This window comes from Cuculus canorus, chromosome 8 (genome assembly GCF_017976375.1).
Source record: "Cuculus canorus isolate bCucCan1 chromosome 8, bCucCan1.pri, whole genome shotgun sequence".
Lineage (NCBI taxonomy): Eukaryota > Metazoa > Chordata > Aves > Cuculiformes > Cuculidae > Cuculus > Cuculus canorus.
In genome coordinates, this window is record NC_071408.1 from 23,555,638 (window position 1) to 23,578,005 (window position 22,368).

The window sequence follows — 22,368 nt, forward strand, 5'->3', positions numbered from 1 at the left end:
AACAACTCTTCTTCCTGTGAGTTTATATCAAAGTACTGGTAGTTTTTACTGGAGCGATTCTTTGCAGGACCACCAGGGTCTTACTTTCTCTGAAGCACCTAGCTATGGACAGTCGCTAGCCACTACAGCTGCTGGACATTACTAGCTAGCTTTGAAGTAGCCTCTTGTCTCCCTCTTCGGGTACGTAGGCTGCCTACCCTCCTAACTCCTCTGTGCTTGGTGCTCAGCTGCACTTCTCTCCAAACCAATTATATGTTTTGCCACATAGTAATAACAACTTGTGTATATTGAGCTGTATCCCAGATTGCACAGAAGAGTGCTTTTGCTCTCATTTGGAGATCTACTCCTGAGAGAACTTCCACTCAACACCATAAAATATGCTAAAATATTGCCTTTGCTGATCAAATTGCACTCAGAGTTTAACCTCCAACTGTATCCTGTTAAAAAGTTTCTATTCTATATGCTTTTGGAACTACATCTTAGTGAAGCTTTTGTACCTTCATCAAACACTGTATTGTCACAGAAACATCTCTGAATGACCATGTGCTTGGGGGAACAGCCCTACATCCTGTTTGTGCTTGAGCAGGCAGAGTCTCACTTTCAGAGACACGTAAAAGGCGTATTTTGGCACAAGGCAGTAGGTGCTGAGGTTCTTGGGGTACTCAACAATGAAAGAAGGAGAGAGACTTCAAATTCACTTAACAGCAATGCTCTCATTTAGCTGCTCAAACTCACCTTGCACAAACTAAAATATTAATTTCAATGCCAAGACATTCTAGAAGAACATCGTTTACTTCATGCCCTGCTGGGAGAAGCTAGGAAGAGCTATTATCAGAGATTTCTTTTCTTCTCAGTCGTTTAATAGTAGCAGCTTCTCTTTTATTCTGTGCTCTTGGTGAGCAGAATAGGATGTGATAATCTCCTTGGAATACAGCAGACACCTGTTTGATAAGTGGTAATTGCATTATTCCTGGAGGATTATCACAGTGGTGCTTGTTTCTTTGTAATGAAACTCCACTTTATAAGCAGAGCAGAGCTTCACTAGATGATGTATGAAAATCCATTGCAACAGATTGAAGGTGTTTGGGACTCTGTAAACAGAGTTTCACTTTAAGTAAGTGTATGGCAAGTGGGCTCGCTGGGCAGTGGCGGAAGAATGCTGAGTAAAATTACAGCATCACTTTTGTTGTTTTTTGATGTGAGTAAGAATGTTTGCTATTGCTAGAACTTCACTTGGGGTTTGTTCCAGTTGCGTGCAGGGCCTGATAGAATAGTCTTAAGTGTCTCCTTTAGTGGAAGTGGTATGTAAATAATGTAAAATTAGTCCATAGATGACTTTTTAAATGCTTAGAATGGCGCTAACCTGGTCCTCTGGGAATTTTTTTTTTTAAGTCAAATAAGCTGTAGATAAAATGTTGAACCAAGAAAATATAAGTTGATTAACCTATTTTAGGCAGGTAACTTCCTCTGCCAAATAAGAGAAGAGCTCTGTTTTCAATAGCAATCGCTGGATTGAACTGCATTTCTAAACGTGGTTACAGCTCAGTGTTCAAAACATAGTCCTCAGACAGATTTGTAGCTCTGCAGACTTTACTTGTGACATTTAATAAAACACTTTCTTAAGAAACTCAAGCCTTCTCATTTCTACTAGCAGGCCTGAGATTTAATGCTGAACTTTCATAAAAGTCAAAGAAAAGTAGCTACATGTCCTCAGCTGGATTCCAATAGAAAATGATCATCATTTTTGTTAAATGGCTAAGAAAATCTAGTCTAAAATGTTGGGAATGTTTCATGTTTGTCTGGTCCTTAGAGATCTCAGAATAAAAACACCATTTAAGAATATAAATGCTTAATTATTTTAGTTATTTATGTTCTTTATCTTTTGCTTGTCACACTTGAAACTGTTGTACATCAACCAGGCACATTCAATAAGTAATCATACTGAGTGAATCAAATTATTCCGTTTTTTGCTGCAGTCACCCCGACCCAACAACTTACCATTTCAGAATCCTAAAATATTGTTTAATATTAACACAACTTATTATTTCTAGTTTTGAACCTCTTTCCTTTAATTGAGTAAGTTCTGTGCTTAGTGCCTTTAATTCTACTGATGTTAAGAGTTAAAGGCCTTTTCATATGTTGTAGGTAAGGGAAACGGAAAATAAGAAACAATCATCCTTTTCAGAAGTTAATTTTTAGAAGTCAGTAACGCTGTGTTTTCAGAAGGATAACTTTGCGAAAATCCAGTTCCTCAAAAAGTCATGTCCAGGAAGAAGAGGCAGCATGAAAAGCCTATCAGTGTTTGAACCATTTGTGGGAAGCAGTGTTGCTAGCACAACTGCTTGAACGCTGCCAAGGAATTATATAGTGCTGGAAACATATCCAGGCACTCTTCTGTTTGCCATCCAAGGCATTGTACAATGCTGTGAAGTAAATGGCATCCCACCGTAGACCAGAAACGTGCCAAGTATTTGGCTGATACTCTTTGTGAATGCAAAGCAGTTCCCAAGATGTATCTGTGAATATCTGTGGGCAATGTGTGATTTGGATGAATCAAATTGGTTGTTGGTTTATGCTGTTGCTTATTGTACCACTTACTATTGTTTCACTTACTATTGTTTCTTAAAAATCTCTTTTAGCAGAATAGCAAAAAAACTGGTGAATTGTGATCAGACTTGGAACAAAAAATGTTATTATACCATCTTTAGTAGCAATTACATGGTTACTTAAAGAAAATATCAGAAACCTAACAGACTCTGTATTTCAACACAGAAGCCAGCAAATGAACAGGACACAACCAGTACCTTGATTACTTTTCAACCCTTATGCTATGAAGAATTTTGAGGACAGGAAATACAGGAAGACAGTTTAACTGTTTAGTGGTTTTGCAGTTGTTAGATGTAAATCCATGTTGAGTGCAGCTGTATTTTTCACAGTTGCCGTTAGAATATCAAAAGTAAGAATAGGCAGTATCACAAAATACTGTAACCAAACTGTGAAGCGTGTGATGGTCCTTAGAAAACTGATGGATGAGTGAATGCTGACGCTTTCCCATGTTTTCAGGTACAAGAGGGATTCTCATCCTTTTTTCCATAGACCTTTTCTTTTGTTTACCTTGGTCCTCTGCTCATTTGGCAACATGAAGTGGATGAATGCTTTGACTCCTGGTATTTGTTGTCACCCAAAGGTAGTCTCTCTGTCTCTAGCTTGGGAAAGGTTTGGGAATCCCAGTTTATCTGTGAATAACACTCTGTTAGTGTTAATAGATCTTGTTTTGGTGAGAGAGTATTTATTTGCAGTTCCTGGGACATTCAGGAACGTGCAGTGAGTTACAACCTGTTCCCGGGCATATATGTTTTATAGCTCACTTCACACAGGTGTACTTATTAATAAGCTCACTTAACCAATTTACATGCCTAAGTTTGAACCACTAAGTAATTAGTGAAAGCCTTGCCGAGGAACTGGAAATTTGGGAAATGTGTCATTATTTGCATATCAGTATAAAGCAATTACTAAATTAAAGAGTGCACGTTGTGACAAACATGAAGCTCCTTTACTGTTGCTTTGTCAGTGCACATTAACATCAACTTGATGTGAAAGCCTGGCTTTCTCTGCGTGAACTAAAAATCCTAAGGCAGAAGTACACAATGAATCACCCAGAGTTTGGAGGCTAGCACGCTGAATTGCCTTGGGGTTCAGACCGAGGAAAGAAAAAACTGATGTAAAAGACCATTGAGAAAACGTATCAGTGGAAAGTAATTAACTCGAGATCCACAATTAGCCTCATGGTCTATACTTAACTGTGTTCCAGGTCTTTCAGCGTTTATTTAATTCTGTTACCCTGTGTTTCAAATAGCTGCAAATGGCTTGGCAGATTTTTCATCCTTTTTAATATTTACAGTTTTTGTCTAAGAAGAAGAATGAGCTCTGTAAGTGATCATGGGTATTTATTTCAGTCTCTGATGTATATCTCTTTCTTAGTAGAATCTATTGTGCAAGGAAATATTATTTCCCTTTTGTTTCCTTTAAATATATTTGGTTTGAAGCAACATGAAGTACTACTATATCCTTCTACTTTAATTCCCAACTTGCCTAAGTAGGCATAATTGAATGAGAAATAATCAGAACCAAGGATCATTTTCTCTTTCATTCAGCTAGCAAACGAGGGTGATAGATTCGCAGGAATACGGCTGGTGATTAACGGCAACCGTAGTGAAAGCTGGCATGTGTGTTCAACCAGTGGACCACAGCTGGGTGTTCCCAGAGGACTGGGCACAACTTTTTCTCAAACTTGTTTGGGAACTCTCAGTAGTGTGTAGTGAAGCTTGCTTTGTGACGGTTGTCGCTGCGGCTCCAGCATCCCTCATCTCGTGTCTGTTCTGAAACACACAAGTGACCTGCTCACTGTGCTGTGGACTCTTCTCTAGCCTCCCTCCTCCCAGCCCAAGCGCTATTTATGCACAAGTTGATTCCACAGCATCTTCACAGTGCTGCTGCCTTCAGCACATTGTGTAAAGATCTTCCAGGCCTTTGTACTGCAGCAGCGGGAGTAAAAAATGTACGTTTAATTTGCAGCCTCTTGGAATAAACTGAGGAAGAATTTTTGAGAATTGAGCAAAGCAATCTCTTAATTCTGATATAAAGAATTTGTGATTTTTTTGTTAATTTATTAATACTTCAGACACTTTTTTCAGTTCATATTTTTTTTAGCTTTTGGGTTCTGTGTTCTAACTCCAGCATTCCTTTGTGATTTTAATCTTCATTAGAGTTCAAAGCCCTACCATGGGAACATCACTGAAATCCCTGGAATGATTTTCCTACAACCTGTGTTGACAGGTTTAAATTACGTACTCTGACACTGTTCTTGTGGCTGGATTGGAAACTTTTTTCCGAGTTAAACCTGCGATAAGTAATTGTCACAGCGCGCTGGCATAATGCTAATTTGAAGTGACGTGTCCAAACTGGCCTCAGTAACATGAAGAAGCCTAACAGGTGTGAGGGGTGGATCTTCCCATGGGCCCTGCTGAACTTCCAACCAGGGAAAAAGAGTAGAAAAAGTGAAATGAACCTTGAATAAAGCTGTCAGCAGTAATTATCTCAACAACATTTTGTGAGGAGCTAAAATAAGCATTGCTGATTTATTACCTGAACACACTCCACCCTAGAGATTTTTTTTCATCCAGTTAGTGTTTAAAATGAAATGTTGAATACCTGTCAAGACTTTTTTTTGTACTGAAGATGCGTAATGAAAATGAAGTTATTTTCCAGAGGAAGTTAATTTCAAGGGCTGTCAGTTTTTTTAAACTCTTCTGTTCATTTTGATATTTGTACAATAGTTTAATAAACCAAACAAACCTAGAGCACACTTGACTTTTTTCCCCAACTAATGCTATTTGAAGTCAAAAGATGAAGTGGCTAATGTAGAATTACTTGCACTTTTTATTGTTGTTGAAGGAGGGGTAAGGTTTTGTGTTGTAGTACATGAGCTTTTGTTGGTTGTTTGGTTTTTTTTTTAATTCTGTAGTAAATTTGAATAGCAATGTCGTCTTGACTGGTGTAGACTGAAGAAGAGCCCTTCAGTTCTGTATAGTAGATCTCTCTTGAGTCTTGTAATTAACTTCATAGTATTAAAAAAGCCCTTGTTTCAGTAAATTTAAAAAAAATGCGTTTGATAAACTTGTTTTTAAATTGGGCTCCTCCTTACTTTGATAACACTTATTTTATGTATGCAATGTATTTCAGTGTGGATAGAAGTAATTTTACAGTCAGTTAATAATGAAAAAATACTTGCTAGCTTTGAGAAAGGGGCAAAGGAAAAGATAACTGTTAATTCATAGAAAATCTTTAATCCCCTGAAGTTTTAAACATTACTTTTAAACAGGAACATGCATGAATTCTTAAATCATTTATCACTGACTTTGTGAGATGATACACTGGAAACAAGATAGATTGTTTAATGTATAATTATACAGCAATAAGTGATGGGTTTGGAAGTATTCCTAAAAAATTTAGTGCTCAGACAAACTCTCACAACAGAGTCCCGACACATTGTTAATAATGCTTGGTTAAACACTGCGAACTAGAGCTGTGGCAAGACCAACATAATACGAAGGGTGTCCCTTGTGTTATAGCATTATTTTTCTTGGAATGATGAGACTCCTTAGTATCTTCAGAGATAGCATGAGTTGCTTGGGAGTCCACCACCTCCTTGCTGCATGGACTGGTTTCTCTGTTTGGATCTCCCACCAGGAAAGAAAGTGGCGCCGTCTGAACTTCTCTAGAGAATTGCAACAAATTGCCAAAGAGTTCCCATCCTCTTATTTCCCCTGCTTCAGTATTCATATTCAAGGGATGTGCTGGATGCATTCAGAAACCACTATTTTCTTCATTGTTTGTATAAACAAATGGAAAACTTCCCATTCTTGCTTTTCAAGTGTGTAAGGAAGATGTCTTCTGCCATCATTTACATGCTCTATGTCTCCTCCCTCCCTTTTGCGCTTTGATTTTTCCCATATGCCACATTTACTGCTATCTCCCTTTCAGCACACAAATATTTCTTGCACTATGTTTTGCTCACTTCTGAAAAAGGGTAGATTAAAAAAGAAAAATGGAAAAGGATGGAAAATATAAATGCTAGTGAGTTAGGAGCAGCAGCTTCAGCTATGGAGCAGCACTCCAACAGTAAGCAATAAGCAGATTAACTTCTTTTCTAGGCGTTTCAAACAAAATTGTTGTTCCTGTGTCCTTCTGGGGAGTAGTGTTAGGCTGAACTGGTCTGCAGTCCTCTAGATCACCCAGAGGTTCTGGCTTAAAGATCTGAGGTATGAGACACAGATTTGTGCATTCACCTAGCCTTGCTGAAAAAGTATTTCTCTCTGATTTCCCATTCTGCACAGTTAGTATGGGAATCTCTTTGAACAGGGAGCTTAATTTGCCTAGTGGAGACAGATAGATGACATCTTGTTAGACTGGGAGAAATGAACTTGTTTGAATTCTTCTGAGATCTGCCCATCAAGAAGAAGAGATTAGTAGTGATGAATATGCCTTGCAGACATCTAAACTGAAGTCCGTCTAGACTACGAAGCAAGAGAATTTCTCACTTATCACAACATTACCTACCCTGACTGGAAGGACAGAATTAACTGAACGTGGAGAGACAGGAAGGCTCCTTTGCAGGAGCCATGCCATTCAGCCAGGATATAGAAAATTGATGAATTGTTTCGTCCTGTTTTTTACCTTACTACTCTTGGCGCACTTGGGCTATCAAAGCGTTTGATCCCTAATATGCATAATATCCAAACTCGGCTAGTAGTACCATAAGCATATAGAGTATAATTGAAAAACTAGGACACACGTGTTCTTTCTCAAAGTTATTTTTTCCATCTCAGACTTCATATAGGTGTCTTTCAAAAAGACAAGATTTTTTTCTCCCTAACTTCAAGAAAATGCATACATACCAACAGCTGTGGCGTCATTGACATTTATCATACTCAGGGAATTAGCTTATGCTAAAACAAAAAATGGGATAATAGAATATTAAGTTTAATATGTAAACTTAAATGCTTGTAAAGCTCCTCCTTCATGCCTCCACACTTACTCTTTCTCTTACCTGATGAGGGAGAAAAGGCATTGTAGTAATTACTTCAACAAGAGAAAGGATCGGGTTATATGGAAGTGAAATTTCTGCAGTTGCTGACTTGTGGAGGTTGTTTATCTGAGCCAGAACTTGGTACTACAATGCGTGCTAAGAGCAGATTTATCTGAATCAGAAACAGATAATCTTAGGGCTTGATTTTTCCTCTTGCTCAACAAGGCATTGCCAGTTTTCACCAGAATTAATATCAATACCCAGAACACAAAGTGTGAATCTGGAATTGAATGGATGTGGTGGTCTAAAGCTATTGCATTACAGAGAGACAGATGGGAAAGGCGCTGCACTGCGTGGAGTGCCTTGTGGTCTTGGGCTAATTATGAGAGCTACTGCAAACAGAAATTAGACATGCTAGCCTGAAGCATTTGAGATTAGGTAATCTGAGTGTTCCTTAACTGCTTTGGATTATAAAACCCAAAAGATTCAATTACGCACTTTGTATGTTAAACCCACCTATACCTATATTTGAATATAGGCAAGTTTTAATTCTGCCTCTTCAACGTTATAGAATCTGAAAGGATGCAGTAGAAAGCGTGTATCTTCTTGGCAATTACACATGGATTGAAGTCTTTAGGATGGTTTCTTTCTGTAGCTTCTTTGATCCAGCTGTGCTGGTGACAGCAGCTGGAAAGCTGGCACTATAATTTTACTTCAGTTCTAGCATCCTGAAAAATAGTTAAGGGCAAGTTATTAAGACTTTACTTCCTTTTACCTAATATACTGCAAGCTGACCTTGAGTAGGACTGGGAATTTGTCTGATTTTTGTGGGAGGTTCATGAAGGAGAGTCAAGTATCAGACAAGATGGGGGTTTTGTACACCAGAATTTTATTTGCTTGTCTTATTTTATTACAGGCAGAAAACAGGGATTATTTTCCTTTACCTTAGGAGGAAATCATGCTATTAGAATTCCCCTATTTAGTTTTCTATTAAGCAGATTATATACAGCCAAACATAATTCTACATTAAAAGTACAGCTAATTAAATAATTCGACTGATTCATAGTAGTCAGGTAATACCGAAATTACATTTCTTCATATGATTTTTTCACTTTGTATTAAAGATCCAGCAGATACGTCTACTGCAAGGTTTTTGCTCTGGTTTAGATTTGCCATTGTTAGATAATGCCTGTTGCTTCACTTGCTGTGCGTGAACAATCTGGCATGAGACTCCTCTCTTTTGTATATGGACAAAGTGTTCTGTGAATTTTTTTCTGATGTTTTGTAAGGTTTATAGTTTGACCTTTGAATTCCTGAGAGCAAATGATCAGGAATTTCTAATTTATTTCCAAGAACTTCTACTAGAAAAGAAAGTATTTTGCCATAGAAAAATACCACTCTGGTAATTTGGAAAGGATTCTTCATTTGAGTGGTTCAGAAAATAGAGATAGTTACCCTGTTAAAGAGACTGAAATTGTTTCTCGTTTTAAATAGTATTTCAAACAGTCAAAAGCTGTTTCTTTAAAACTTGCAACTGTCAGATGACACAGCTGACTAATAACTTGCGCTAGATAACAGGACAGTGGTGAGTACCTGTATTTTTAGATAAATGTATTAATGTGCATTAAAGCAAACCAAATAAATAGAACTCTTATGCATTTCAAGACCTTAAAACTCTGACTACTCTTGCAGCAATCAAATACTTAACAAAGAGGATAAAATATATCAATATTCCTACTTCCCATAAACATTATAATTTATACTTGCTTCTTTTGAATGACTTGTGTAAAAAGAGCTACGTCCTTTTAGAGAAAAGGGATCCCTTGTTGACAGGTATCCTATGAACAGCAAAGCCTCTCCAGTCATGCTAAAGCAGGTCCATTACATATCTGCGACTCTCATCTTGTACAAGGTGACGTGTTTTGCAGGCTTGTCTTGTGTACTGTGCCTATGAAACTCTGGAGTTCCTGGGGAAGTTTTCTGCTGTTGATTGACTGTGGTAGGGTGTTTGGTTTGCTCCAAAGCTAGCTGATAACGGAAGCTGTTCTACTAAAGATCATTGACTCTTATGGCAATGAGTTGGCAGGTCATTTTCCACCTTATCGCTCTGGAGATGGCATACTATGCAATGATAAGCACTGAGAGGATAACAACGAGCCTCATGGCGAAGTCTGTAAATGCTGTGCTTCAAAGGCTTGCCCATCTTCCTATAATTTATTTTCTAAAGTTAATTTTGACTGAAATCCAGGCACCTTAGTGACAAGAAGAGTTGTTCCCAGTGTTTTATTCAGATTACTGGATTACCAGAGAGGCTTGTGTCTGTTCTTACATTGAGCAAAGAGTAAGTGTTTCCAAAATGACTGATAGTTGAGGATGAGGAAGAAAGTCCAGTTCTTTACAGGTTATTGCTTTAAGCTGGCCACTTTGGATGTCCAACTCTATTCTGTAAGGTATTAGAAAGCTCTTGGAGCTTGCTTTCATACTTTCCTCATTAGATATGATTGCCATAGCTCTTTTGAAGTGCTCTTTTCAGAAACATAGAATCATAGAATAGTTAGGGTTGGATGGGACCTTAAAGATCATCTGGTTCCAACCCTCTGCCATGGGCAGGGACATCTCATTAAATCAGGCTGCCCAAGGCCTCATCCAGCCTAGCCTTGAACACCTCCAGGGATGGGGTATCCTCAGCTTCCTTGTTCCCGTGTTTCACTGGTCTCATGGTGAAGAAATTCTTCCTAATGTCTAGTCTAAATCTGCCCCTCTGCAGTTTATACCCATTCCCCTTGTCCTGTCACTACAGGCCTTTATGAATAGCCCATCTCCAGCTTTCCTGTAGCCCCTTCAGGTACTAGAAGGTCCCTATAAGGTCTCTGCGAAGCCTTCTCTTCTCCAGGCTGAACAAGCCTAACTTTCTCATCCTGTCCTCGTATGGAAGGTGCTCCAGCCCTCTGATCATCCTCTGGACCCATTCCAGCAGCTTCATATCCTTCTTATGTTGAAGATTCCAGAACTGGACACAGTATTCCAGGTGAGGTCTCACAAGAGAGGAATAGAGTGGCAGAATCACTTCCCTCGCCCTGCTGGCCACGCTTCTATTGATGCAGCCCAGGACACGTTTGGCGTTGTGGGCTGCAAGCACACATTGCCGGCTCATGCCGTGCTTCTCATCAACCAGGACCCCCAAGTCCTTCTCTACAGGCTGCTCTCAATCACGTCATCCCATCATGTATCAAAAACAGGGATTGCCCTGACCCAGGTGCAGGACCTTACACTTGGCCTTGTTGAACCTCATGAGGTTCTCACAGGCCCACTTCACCAGTCTGTCCAGGTCCCTCTGGATGACATCCCGCCCTTCCGGTGTTGCAACTGCACCACTCGGCTTGGTGTCATCTGCAAACTTGCTGAGGGTACACTCAATCTCACTGTATCACAGATGAAGATATTAAACTTCACTGGTCCCAGTATGGACCCCTGAGGGACACAACTCGTCACGGATCTTCATCTGGACTTTGAACCATTGACTGCTACTCTTTGAATACGACCATCCAACGGGTTTCTTATCCACTGTACTGTCCTCCCATCAAATCCATATCTCTCCAATTTAGAGAGAAGGATGTTGTGGGGGACCGTGTCAAAGGCTTTACAGAAGCCTAGATAGATCACATCCATTGGTTTACCTGTGTCCACTGCTGCAGTTACCCCGTCATAGAAAGCCACTAAGTTGGTCATACAGGATTTGCCCCTGGTGAAGCCGTGCTGGCTGCCATTAATCACCTCCTTGTCCTCCACATGATTTAACATAGCTTCTAGGAGGATCTGTTCCATGATCTTCCCAGGCACAGAGGTGAGGCTGACAGGTTGGTAGTTCTCAGGGTCGTCTTTTCTACCCTTTCTAAAAATGGGCACAATGTTACCCTTCTTCCAGTCAACAGGGACTTCTCCTGGCTGCCAGGACTTTTCGAATGTCATGGAGAGTGGCTTGAGAACCACATCTGCCAATTCCTTCAGGACTCTGGGATGCATCCCATTAAGTCCCACAGATTTATATATGTTCAGTTTCCTCAGGTGATCATGAACCTGATCCTCCTCTCTGTGGGAGGGGTTCTATCCCCTGGTCACCATCTTGCTGTCCCATGACCCAGGAGGGGTGAGGAGGGCAGTTATCGGTGAAGAATGAGACAAAAAAGGTTGTTAAGTACCTCAGCCTTCTCCTCATCTGTTGATACGTGATCACTACTTCCAACCATCAGTGGAGGTATGTTCTCTTTGACCTTTCTCTTTTGATTGACATACCTGTAAAAGCCCTTCTTGTTGGTCCTCACTTCCCTTGCCAAGTTCAGTTCCAGCTGTGTCTTGGCCTTCCTGACTTCATCCCTACATGACTGGGCAGTGTCTCTATACACATCTCAGGTTCCCTGTCCATGATTGCACTGCTTGTGCCGTTCCCTCTTCTTTTTTACTTTAACCAGCAGGTCTCGACTCAGCCATACCGGTCTCTTCCCTTTCCTGCCTGATTTTCTACATACGGAGGCTGAGCGCTCTTGTGCCCTGTGGAAAGCTTCCTTAAATATTTTCCAGCTCTGTTCTGTTCCCTTGTCTCAGAGGACCATGTCCCGAGGGTCCTACCAAGTAATTCCTTGAAGAGCTGGAAGTCTGCTTTCCTGAAATTTAGTGTCCTGTCCCATTTCCCTCTGGACCTTGAACTCCACCAGTGCACGATCACTGCAGCCCAGGCTGCCACCGATCCTAATGTCGCTGATGAGTTCACTTGTATTGGTGACCATAAGGTCCAGTATTGCATCTTCTCAGATGGGGGTCTCTATCAGCTCAGTGCACTTCAGGAGTCTCCTGGATTGCCTACAGCTTTTTCTTCTGTCAGTGTGTGTCTGAATATGAGGAAGACCAGTTCGTCATATCCAATTACTGCTTTCCTGATGCACTACACTGAGGTCACAATTTTTGTATCAGCATTTCTCAGCAGAGTTCTGCAGCTGCAATTGTCTGCTGGTATCATCCCTTCATATTCCTTCTACTGTTTATCTTTTGCCAATCATCAGTTTAAGCATTCCTGGGCTGGTACAAGTGACGGTGCTCCTTCCCTTGTAATTTTGAAAGTCTGCAGGAGTAGGAATGAAGTTGCGCCAACAAACTCTTTCTCTAGAAGCAAGCTCAGGAGATTATGGACTTTTCATTTTTCTTATTAGTCTGAGCATGTGATGGCAGCACTCTGCAGTTACGTTCCCTCAATGATTTGTTTCCCTGATGCAGACATATTTGTATTATGAAATAGTTGAAAAATAGTCTTTTTAGATTGTTTTAATCTATTTCTAGAAGCTGCTATGTAAATAGATACTTTTTAACAAGAAGGATAATCTATTAATTAAAGCACCTGATCTCTCTCCAGATTTGGCAACTATTTCTACGTTGATCTGGAAAGTTCTTGGCAAAGAACCCTGCAGGTTAAGATCAGAAAAGATGTTGCGTAAATTTATTCCCCAATTGTTAATGCTGGCAATTGAAATATAAATCATCTTACACTGGTTGTTTACAAATAAATTCAGTGCCTTAGTGTTGGAAAGCACAAGTAAGCATTATGCTTATTTGTTTTCTAAATTGTAAGGTTTGTTAGAAGTCTTTCTTTTACTAGTTAAAATATATTTCTAATATCCTTGGTGCACTTTCAGTCCAGGTTGTACTTAGACTAGCTACTGGCATGCAAAAAGGTAATCTTTTCAATATCTCTGCTGTTTCCTGAGAGGAGATACAATCTCCACTCTCCCTGGGATGTTTCAAGACTTCAGTTGTATTGTCCTTCTACTTAAAAAGCTATAGGAAGCCAAATAGGAGACGACTTAAACTTTCAGTAAGTACAGGCAGTCTATACAGAGAGTTGGACAAGTTATCTGCATATTCAGTAATCGTCCCAAGTTGCCCTTTGCAAGCCATTTTGCCTATTTCTGATTCCGTTTCACTTTCCGCCTCATGTACCTTTCAGTTGTGAAACCTTTTGAGTGGGGAGTTGCACAGGTGTGCACTTACTGTCTAGAAGAATGGACTAACTTTATTAATTTTTGCTTTAATATATTATTTATTTCATAATCTGTATCTAGCACATTATTGGTGCCAAAAGTCCTACATATGTGTCTTCCAATATCTCTTCTTGTGCACGTGAAAGCCATCCGATTCAAGCTAAAGTACTCACATAAAGGTGATTTTCATGCAGAAAAAGAAAATATTGTGAAAGTCATTGACTTTTGAGTGTTTACCTGATCAGATGGGTTCATGAGTTGAGAATATGGGTAATCAGATATTCAGGCTACAAACCAGCATTTTCAGTTTTGGAGTTGGTAGAAAGGATTATGTTGATTCCCATGGGAAGGCGGCTGTGACACAACAATCGGTAGATCTACTGTGCTGCAACCCTGCTTGGGAGTAGGTGGATGCAGTATTTAAGAAGAAAGAAAGACTCTCCAAGAGCAGCCTGACATCTAAGCAGTTCTTGGCACTGAGAGACTTCAGTGGGTGCTCCCATCAGTAAATTGGCGTGGTTTCAAAATACTTGTAAATGTTGAGGTTTGCTGTCTATGGCACTGCACTGAGCTGCCTGGAAAGTAATCTTTTGCTTAGTGTTGATGTTTTTACGATTTCCAAAATAATGATTAAACTTTCTGGTGCAAGAGTCTCTCTTTTATCTTAGAATGTAGATAACTTAATTCTAGAGAATTAAGTTCATGCTGCTAGATTATTTTGAAATGAAAGGCAGAGCTGCTGTTTGTCGTAGCCTTTCCTTTGCAAAAAAACTTCTCGAAAAAAGCCTAAAGGGAGGGTGATTTCTCACACAAATGTGCACAAAAAACAACATTCCAGCAACTGTCTGGGGAGTAGGATGAAATGTGCTCTGATGTCGAACCCCTTCTGCTGTTAGCTCATTTTTGAGAGACACTTTGACACTATAATATAGGGTTGCAAATTGGAATTGCAACACCCTGCTATTGGGCCAGGCGAGGAAGCAGCACAATAACTGCGTGCTTGATCTTACCACTCTTTCTTTAATGTGTATGTAAAAGATATTGGGAGCCTTTCCAGGCATCTGTCGGGGTATTTGATGCTCTTAGAGAGGGAGCTTCAGAGTCTGTGTGTGGTTAGTGTGCTTGTGTTTTACCAGTGTTTTGTATAGTGTGGTAACTACAGGGCAAAGTTTCAGCTTTTATAACAGTTGGGTTTTGTTTATTACTAAAAACTTATAAAAATACTACTTAAACTGGTAGATTATTATAGAGAATACAGTTCTTATGCTCTTGTCACAGAGGTTTCGTAGGTAATTGGTCTTGACCTGTATGTCGTCTTTAATATTTCATTTGCTCCAGAGTATTATTACTCACTTCCTTTAAGATGATCGCTAAGCTTTTCATGCAGCTAAACTTCTGTTTAACCTTGCTATAAGAATGTGGCAGTGGACTAGTTCAGACAGGTTGACATTCATTTGGTAACCAGCCTGCTTAATCAGCCTGCTTCAACCTGCAGCAAATTAAATCTTTGTGAGTTCTAGCAGACAAGTGATAAAGTCATTCTGAATTATGTATAAAAATAAATGTGGTATGTTCCGTGCTCATGGCAGTAAATGAAATTTAAGTCTTTATGATTTATTCTTGGGTTCTTGTTAAAGATGACTGAAGTTTATTTTACCTTAATGTTTCTACAGTCTAATTAGGAGGATGCTGTATTTCTGAACACTTAATGTGTCTCATTCTGTGCCCTGCAAAAATAGTCATCTTTTTTAATAGGATCTAGAAAATCTTTTTCTGCCCTCTCTGTGTTTCTTCTGAAGGATGCGTTAGAAACACTATTCTTGTCGTCATCAACTTCACTTGACCAGGACTGATGCACTTTCCAGAATAGGGCGGAAGGCTGGGTGTATGCTTGCTGTTGTGTAAAGAAGTGTGAGAAAGGTGCTCAAAATGCAAGGGTGGCATAGACTGGTTTGATCATAGGAAAGTAGACAGTTCTCATTTTCAGTCATATCAGTTAGTACATTTTTAAATGCAGTGTAAGCTTAGATCTTGAAATATTATTACTATGTGTTTGCAAGCATCTAATAATTTTGTTGTTCAAATGACACTAGCTTTTTTCCATTTGCTGTATGATTATTCTTTAAAAGTTGAGATTTTGGCATACAGAAGGAGGAAAAAGTGTTGTTTCTGTTGACACTGGTTAGTGAATACCTATCCTGTCTTTGCTGACTGCAGTTTTGCCAACATTGCTGGGTTTGTGTATGTCTTTGTCCAAGTGAGCAACATGGCAGTATGCCTTTGACATTAATAACAACTAGGATGGAGATGAAACATGTTTTTTAAGTAGCAAATATGATTGTCTTTTGCAACATTTGACTTCAAGCTAATTGATTTTTTTTTTCAAGGTGACTTAACTGTTTTTGATTAGTTGCATCAGTACCTGTCATCTTCACCTTAACATTTGTGTATTGATAAAGAAGGACAAATTTACATTTACCTCAAGGCATACCACTGTAAAAGTTGTCACGTACAAATAATGGTTTAAACTTCAATACCAATTTAAGTGATAATAATTCAAGATAGTTTTGAGTTTGCAATACCATTTAGTTTGTTTTGATACTCTGTGCATATGTACCGGTAAAACACCATTGTTGTTTCTTTGAACATTTTTACATGAGGAATCCTTCTAGTTTTCCAGGCTTCTTTATGTTTAGAGAATTAATTCGGTCTTCTGCCGTGCAGTCTTCGGTTTGACTCTCAAAGCATCTTAAAAAAAAAAACCAAACAACCCTCAATTGAGACTATGCCTTTAATAAACTGTCATGGCTTTGTTTTTTTAGATGACTCTAGCCGCAGCAGGACTGACTTTTCCTTGCCATCGACTTACGGTTGGAAGAAGATCTTCACCTGTACAAACGAGGGAACAGTCAGAGGAGGTAAGAAGAAGCAGGGAAAGCTCATTTTACCGTGGTCAAATGCATCAGTAGAGTTGCATTTTAAAAGAATCAGTTTGCAATTGGTGTAACAGGTAATTGTAACAAAGTAAGGAATTCAGTAAATGAGTCCTTGAAGAAAAAGAGGAGAAACAGAGCAAGCCACAAGTTACTAAGCGTTGCAAAATACTCAAAATTAAACAGATTTTGTGCTGACTGCGTTAAACTCTCATTTTTATTGTTTCTAACTATTAATAATTTTGGTTAAAAATTCCTATGCCTTTGTCTTTCCTCAAAATGAACTTAGTATAAGCAGTTTTCCAATTTCTACAGACTTTTCTTACCACTTTATTTATAGAACTTTAGCACATAAGGTTTATCTTGCTGCACAAAAAGGATGTGTTCCAATCTGTTCAGCTCAGTTGGGTTCGCAAGACGTAAGTGTGAGGTACAGTCAGGACGCAAGCCTGGATATATGCTGTTGGATAGTTGTTAAAAATTAGAAGACGGTGAGACAATAATGTTCTACCTATACCTGAACCACTTAGCAGGCTAAATGGATGGTTTTTGTTTTCTCCTGGGATCTGCCAGCATAACTGTATCATTGTTTTTTTACTTCATTCCTCCAGAATAAGCTGAGTTTGTCCACCTTGTGGAATTCCCTTGTGGTCCTTCATTCAGAAAACTTTCTTTATTTGAAGTTTTTGATGTGTAGCTGTTGTAAGGAAAGATCCAGCATGTTTAGAGCAATTTGATCCTCACGGTCACTTGCATGCTAGAGCTCAAATCTCATGTTCTATAATCCGCTTCGTTGCACGTTCAAAGATTCCTATAAGTTATCTTTAGTGTACTGTCACCATAACTCCTATGTCAAGTAGAGCTGGAATAGTTCTCATGAAAAGAAGTCAGTTAAGAGGCAAATTCATATCAAGTAGTTGAAACAAAGTTTTCTAAGCTGTTTTATGTTTCAGAGGACACATGGGGGTTGGAGGCACAGATGAGACCTTAGCTTCTTACACAGAAATGTCGATTTTTCTCCTTTATATTGGTACACCAAATAAATCAGTCTGTCATTCAACATGCAGCAGTCAGGTGTGCTGAGTTAGGACTGTGCTAAATTTGTATGTCAGAGCTTGCAATGTGATAGATAGGTACCTTTCCAAGGACTGGCCGCCAGCATACAGGCGTTGCTGAAGTAGATTGTATTTGGATAGCTAAAATTATTGATGGATTGTGTGGCTTTTCTCACTTTGTTATGCAGTTAAAACAGCTGTAGTACCATTAGATGGAAAATAGCATTAACGTTAGATAAAATTTGCTGAACTATTTGTACACAGACCCAGTTCCTTAGTTATTTGATAATGCATTTTGTCACATAATATTGCTCTGCCAGCCAGACTTCTGTTAAAAATGAGATCTTATTCATAAAAAAATCTTATACTGTTGGATAAAATAGTAAAATAAAATGCAGTATATCAAATATTTTTATAGAAATGCATAAGTCTGTAATGGTGGCTTATGGTGGCTTTTGTATTTTGTTTTTTATATAGCAATGCACTGATGTTCACATGGTTAGTGACAGTGATGGAGATGACTTTGAGGATGCTACAGAGTTTGGAGTTGATGATGGAGAAATGTTCGGAGTAGCATCGTCTGCCTTGAGGAAATCGCCAATGAGTAAGAGTTGACAGTTAATTTATAATTAGCTGATGATTGTATAGCACTGGTGAATGCAGAGAAGTACAACAGGTCTGCATAGTAAGCAACAGGAAATTATCTTTTGATAGGAACATTAACATTATTTGAGTCTCATATCTGATGGATGTATCAGTTGAAAATTCTGCAAACATAACTGGCAACTATGAAAGTGTCTCCCCATGGAGGAAGTTTTCTGACCTTATGATTTTAGCTAATAGTTGAAGAATAATAATTTAACTCACAGAAATTCTGATCTCTAACCAAATGTTCCTGCAGGTAACTAGATTTCCACTTCTCTGTTTAGAAAATCCTATAGACTTTAGCTCCAGCATCCTAAGGTGATGAATATTTTCGGTCATTTACATTAAACAAGTTTCTCAGTGATTGTTTGCCTTTGATTTATGAAAAGGGTTGAGCAGGAGCAGTCAGTTACTTCCTATATGCAATTCTATGTGCTCTTTATTTACTTTAGGCTTGCATTAGTGTTATTACCTTAGAAGTTTTTTGCCAGCAAATATATGTAACAGTACAGAAATTTTTTTAACAGTAGGTGGAAAAAAAGGAAAGAAAAAGAAAAGTAACTAGCAATATAGTAGGTCAAGCCTTTCAAGACAGTCCTTTCATTTGAATGTATTAAAGTAAGCCCAGAGTGTTAGCTCTGGACAACTGATATATCACATTACACTAGACCTGAGGATTTTACTGTTTGGAAAGCCTGAATATATTCATGAGTGTGTCTGGAAATTTCATGTCTTTCCATAGGTTCATAGTCAATAGTCTTTCAAGAAATTTATATGGCCTCTTGGTAACCACTTCAGTAAGCTGTCAACGTAAAAAAATCTATGAAGCAAGTGAATTCGCATATTAAAGTCTGTTTCCATAAGGTTAGATTTAATTTATATTTTTCTTTTTCTTTTAAGTGCCAGAAAATGCTGAAAATGAAGGAGATGCCTTATTACAATTTACCGCAGAATTTTCTTCAAGGTAAGCTTAGCCCTGTTAACTGCACAATTCTTCTTATAAACTAAGTAAAATTTAGTAAATAATGAAAATAACAGTAAGCCAAATGTATGTATTTTCTTGTGGGTTCATAGTGTATTTAGGCATCCTAATCTAATTTATTTTGAGCCTAACTTTGTTAGAGCTGTTTCTGGGATAAAATTATTTCTCAGTCCAAGTTAGACTGACAGATTCTTGCCTTATTTAATTTGCCACTAATTAATATCATTACTTAATTATGTAAGGATTCAGAAGGATGGTGAAGATTCTGATTATGTATAGTAATGTTAATATGATATAGAGGAACAGACAAGCTGAAACTGGTTAATATTGAAAAATATATACAGTGTTGCAGTAAGAGTTCTCAATAATGAAGTGGTTGGATAAGCCTCTACTTTTAAAAATATAGAAATGCTGCATTTTTAACTTTATACCACCAAAGTGTGAAACAGTTGCCACATTTCATCAAATAGTAGAAGCTACAAACTAATATACTGCAAAGTAATGCGAAGTTTGTGCACCTTCTGTTTTCACTGCTCTGTGATTAAATGTTAATTTATATATATGAGATGCATTAATGCGTAATACAAGAATAGCCTTTAAATTAACCTTTAAGAATATAATAAAGAGAGGAAATAAGTTATGATTGAAAAATAATGCAGAACTTAAAGGTGTCTATGTATGTAAACAGAAGGCTTTGAGGATAGAATTTGTAAGGTAATAGTTACTTTGAGCTTTTGTTGAGGGAGAGATGGCTTTTAAAAAACAGAAGGGAGTTGTTTAGAAGTGTAGCACTTAATCTTTATAAGAGTTTAGAAGTGCATATTTACAGAATGTATGAAAAGGTAGAATATGGAAATCACTTATTTTCATTATTTTTTTATTAATTGGAAATTTTATCTCAAACAGATATGGTGACTGCCATCCTGTTTATTTTATTGGATCACTAGAGGCTGCTTTTCAAGAAGCCTTCTATGGGAAAGCTAGAGATGTAAGTGTGTATCAAAGTTACTTTATTTAACATAGGAGGGGAAGTGGAAATCACTGTGAATGCTTCATCTTCATTTTTTAAAAAGGTAAACTACATTTTGGAGTTATCTTGGTTTTGTTGTTTGTGAAGAGTTAGACTCATTTAATTGACTGACTAAAATACTTACCTTGGCTGTTGTTGAAATTACAGTGAATAACTCATGTTTTCTGATCATTCAGGCTGAATTTGAATTTGAGTCCTTTAGTCATCAAAGCTACTCTTTTTTTTCCATCTCCCTTTTCTTCCTGAGATAATGGTGTCCTAGCACCACATGACACTGGCTGTGAGTCTTGTGGCTGACAAGTTCAACATTTGTGCATTGGTAACTCCTTTGAAGGATGGTAATGAAATTGTAAATTTAAATTGAAAGGTCTCTGAAATACAGTGCACTTTTTTCCCCTTTGTACAGCCTTTATCTGCCAAGTAAATTCCAGTACTAAGGTTTGGTTATTTAGTTTTTCTGTACATCCAACCAGACATCTCAAGTTTCTGTTGTTCTATGCACAGTTTTAAAATCACTATTTTAATAAAATTAGAATGGGGATAGTTTATTTAAGTTTTGGTGACTTGATTTCACTAAGGAGAAACCCAAACCCCTGCATAATTAAGCATAGATAAAGCTGAAACACAAACAAGAAAATCATGCTGTTTAAATTTACTTTATGTTGTCTTGATAGATATTTAATTTTAAAAGTAAGAATGTTTTGGTTTCCTCTAGTTATTCATATTGGAAGGAACAGCTCTGTTATGTTAGGGGCTGTTATGCTAAGTGTGCAGTGTTAGGAATCTGTACTGTGTAGCTTAAGTTAACACATACTGAATAGGGATGCGTTTTTCTCACACTAAATTTAGTGAATATTTTTGTGTCTTTGTGCAGATTTCAGAGCATAAATGGATACAGAGTAGTTCAGTCGCAAAGTATTAATTCATAATAACTTATTAAAGTGAAAACGGATGTTTAAAGTAAATGAAATTATTAATTCAGCAAGAAAAGTGAGTTAGGAAGTTCACTTTGTGTCATTTCATCAGAAGTGTTTGACAGCGTTTCAGTATAGTAATGGTTGAGAGCTCATTAGGAGCTTTCATAAATATTTTTTTATGCCTGTAGATCATACATTAATGTAGTGCAATTCTTAGTTGTATTTAGTACTGCCTGTACTACTTACATAGCACATCTGAAATTCATGTCTCCCTACATTTCTAGTATTTTTCAATGTAGTCAGAGCAGATCCTCATTGGGATGAAGTTACACACTTAGGGAAGTATTATTTTTGTGGCTTTTTTTCTTTATTTTTTTTTTCCTCCAAATATTGCCTTAATATTTGAAAGCCCTTTCCCTACAACTACCCTGTGGAAAGACATTAGGTTTATTGTAACATTCTGATTTAAAACGAAGGTATGAGAATGCATATGTCCACTTATTTTTACTGTATTTTTCCGTTACAAACAATTTTTTTCAGTACTACATCCTGGAATTTATAATTGAGGAAAGAGATACATTATTTTGTATTTTTATAATTGCATTTCATAAATAATTCAGTATGTATATCAGTAGAAGGAAAAAAGCTTAGGAGAAATTGCAACGTGTATGTCGTGTCTTCTAATTTATACTGTGGAGGGCACTTAATTTTACCAGGGCAACAGATGAGCTTCAGGCACCAGCATTCTTCACTTCAAGTGAGAAATTGAGTTCCAAGAGTAAATAAAAACAAGATTGAAGGTTTAAATCCTCTGCTAGGCTTTTTGAACTTATATACTCATTAAATGTTTATTGGAGTGGTGGGATTACGAAGGATTTGAGTAGCTTCATCAACTGGTATATACTTAATCACTAAGTAAAACACTACATTTGATAGAGTGTTTCTCACGATGCCACACTCAATCCATCTTAATGAAAACCGCTTCAAACTGATTTAATTTGAGAGCACTTGGCAGCTCGAGTGCTCAGAGTTCTTAGCCTTTTCTTGACAAATTCTCAACCCTGTCCAGAGCAGAAGGTGCATGCTACAGTTCAGGTCTAGGGAGACAGCCATCAGCTACGTTTTTAATCTGTACTGTGGATCATTTTTCCCTCCACAAAATCCCAGTATATATCAACTTGGAGCCTTT

The 22,368-nt window shown here is 38.0% G+C and overlaps 1 protein-coding gene across 2 annotated transcripts in view; it reads left to right on the forward strand.

Moving 5' to 3' along the window:
* Window positions 1-22,368, forward strand: part of FAF1 (Fas associated factor 1) — a 176,387-nt gene that overhangs the window by 99,511 nt on the left and 54,508 nt on the right. For both annotated transcript variants that reach the window (XM_054072454.1, XM_054072453.1), the window contains 4 exons: window positions 16,440-16,535; window positions 18,083-18,209; window positions 19,151-19,214; window positions 20,139-20,220. In XM_054072454.1, coding sequence (XP_053928429.1) covers window positions 16,440-16,535; window positions 18,083-18,209; window positions 19,151-19,214; window positions 20,139-20,220 — 369 coding nt within the window. The remainder of the gene's footprint in view (window positions 1-16,439; window positions 16,536-18,082; window positions 18,210-19,150; window positions 19,215-20,138; window positions 20,221-22,368) is intronic.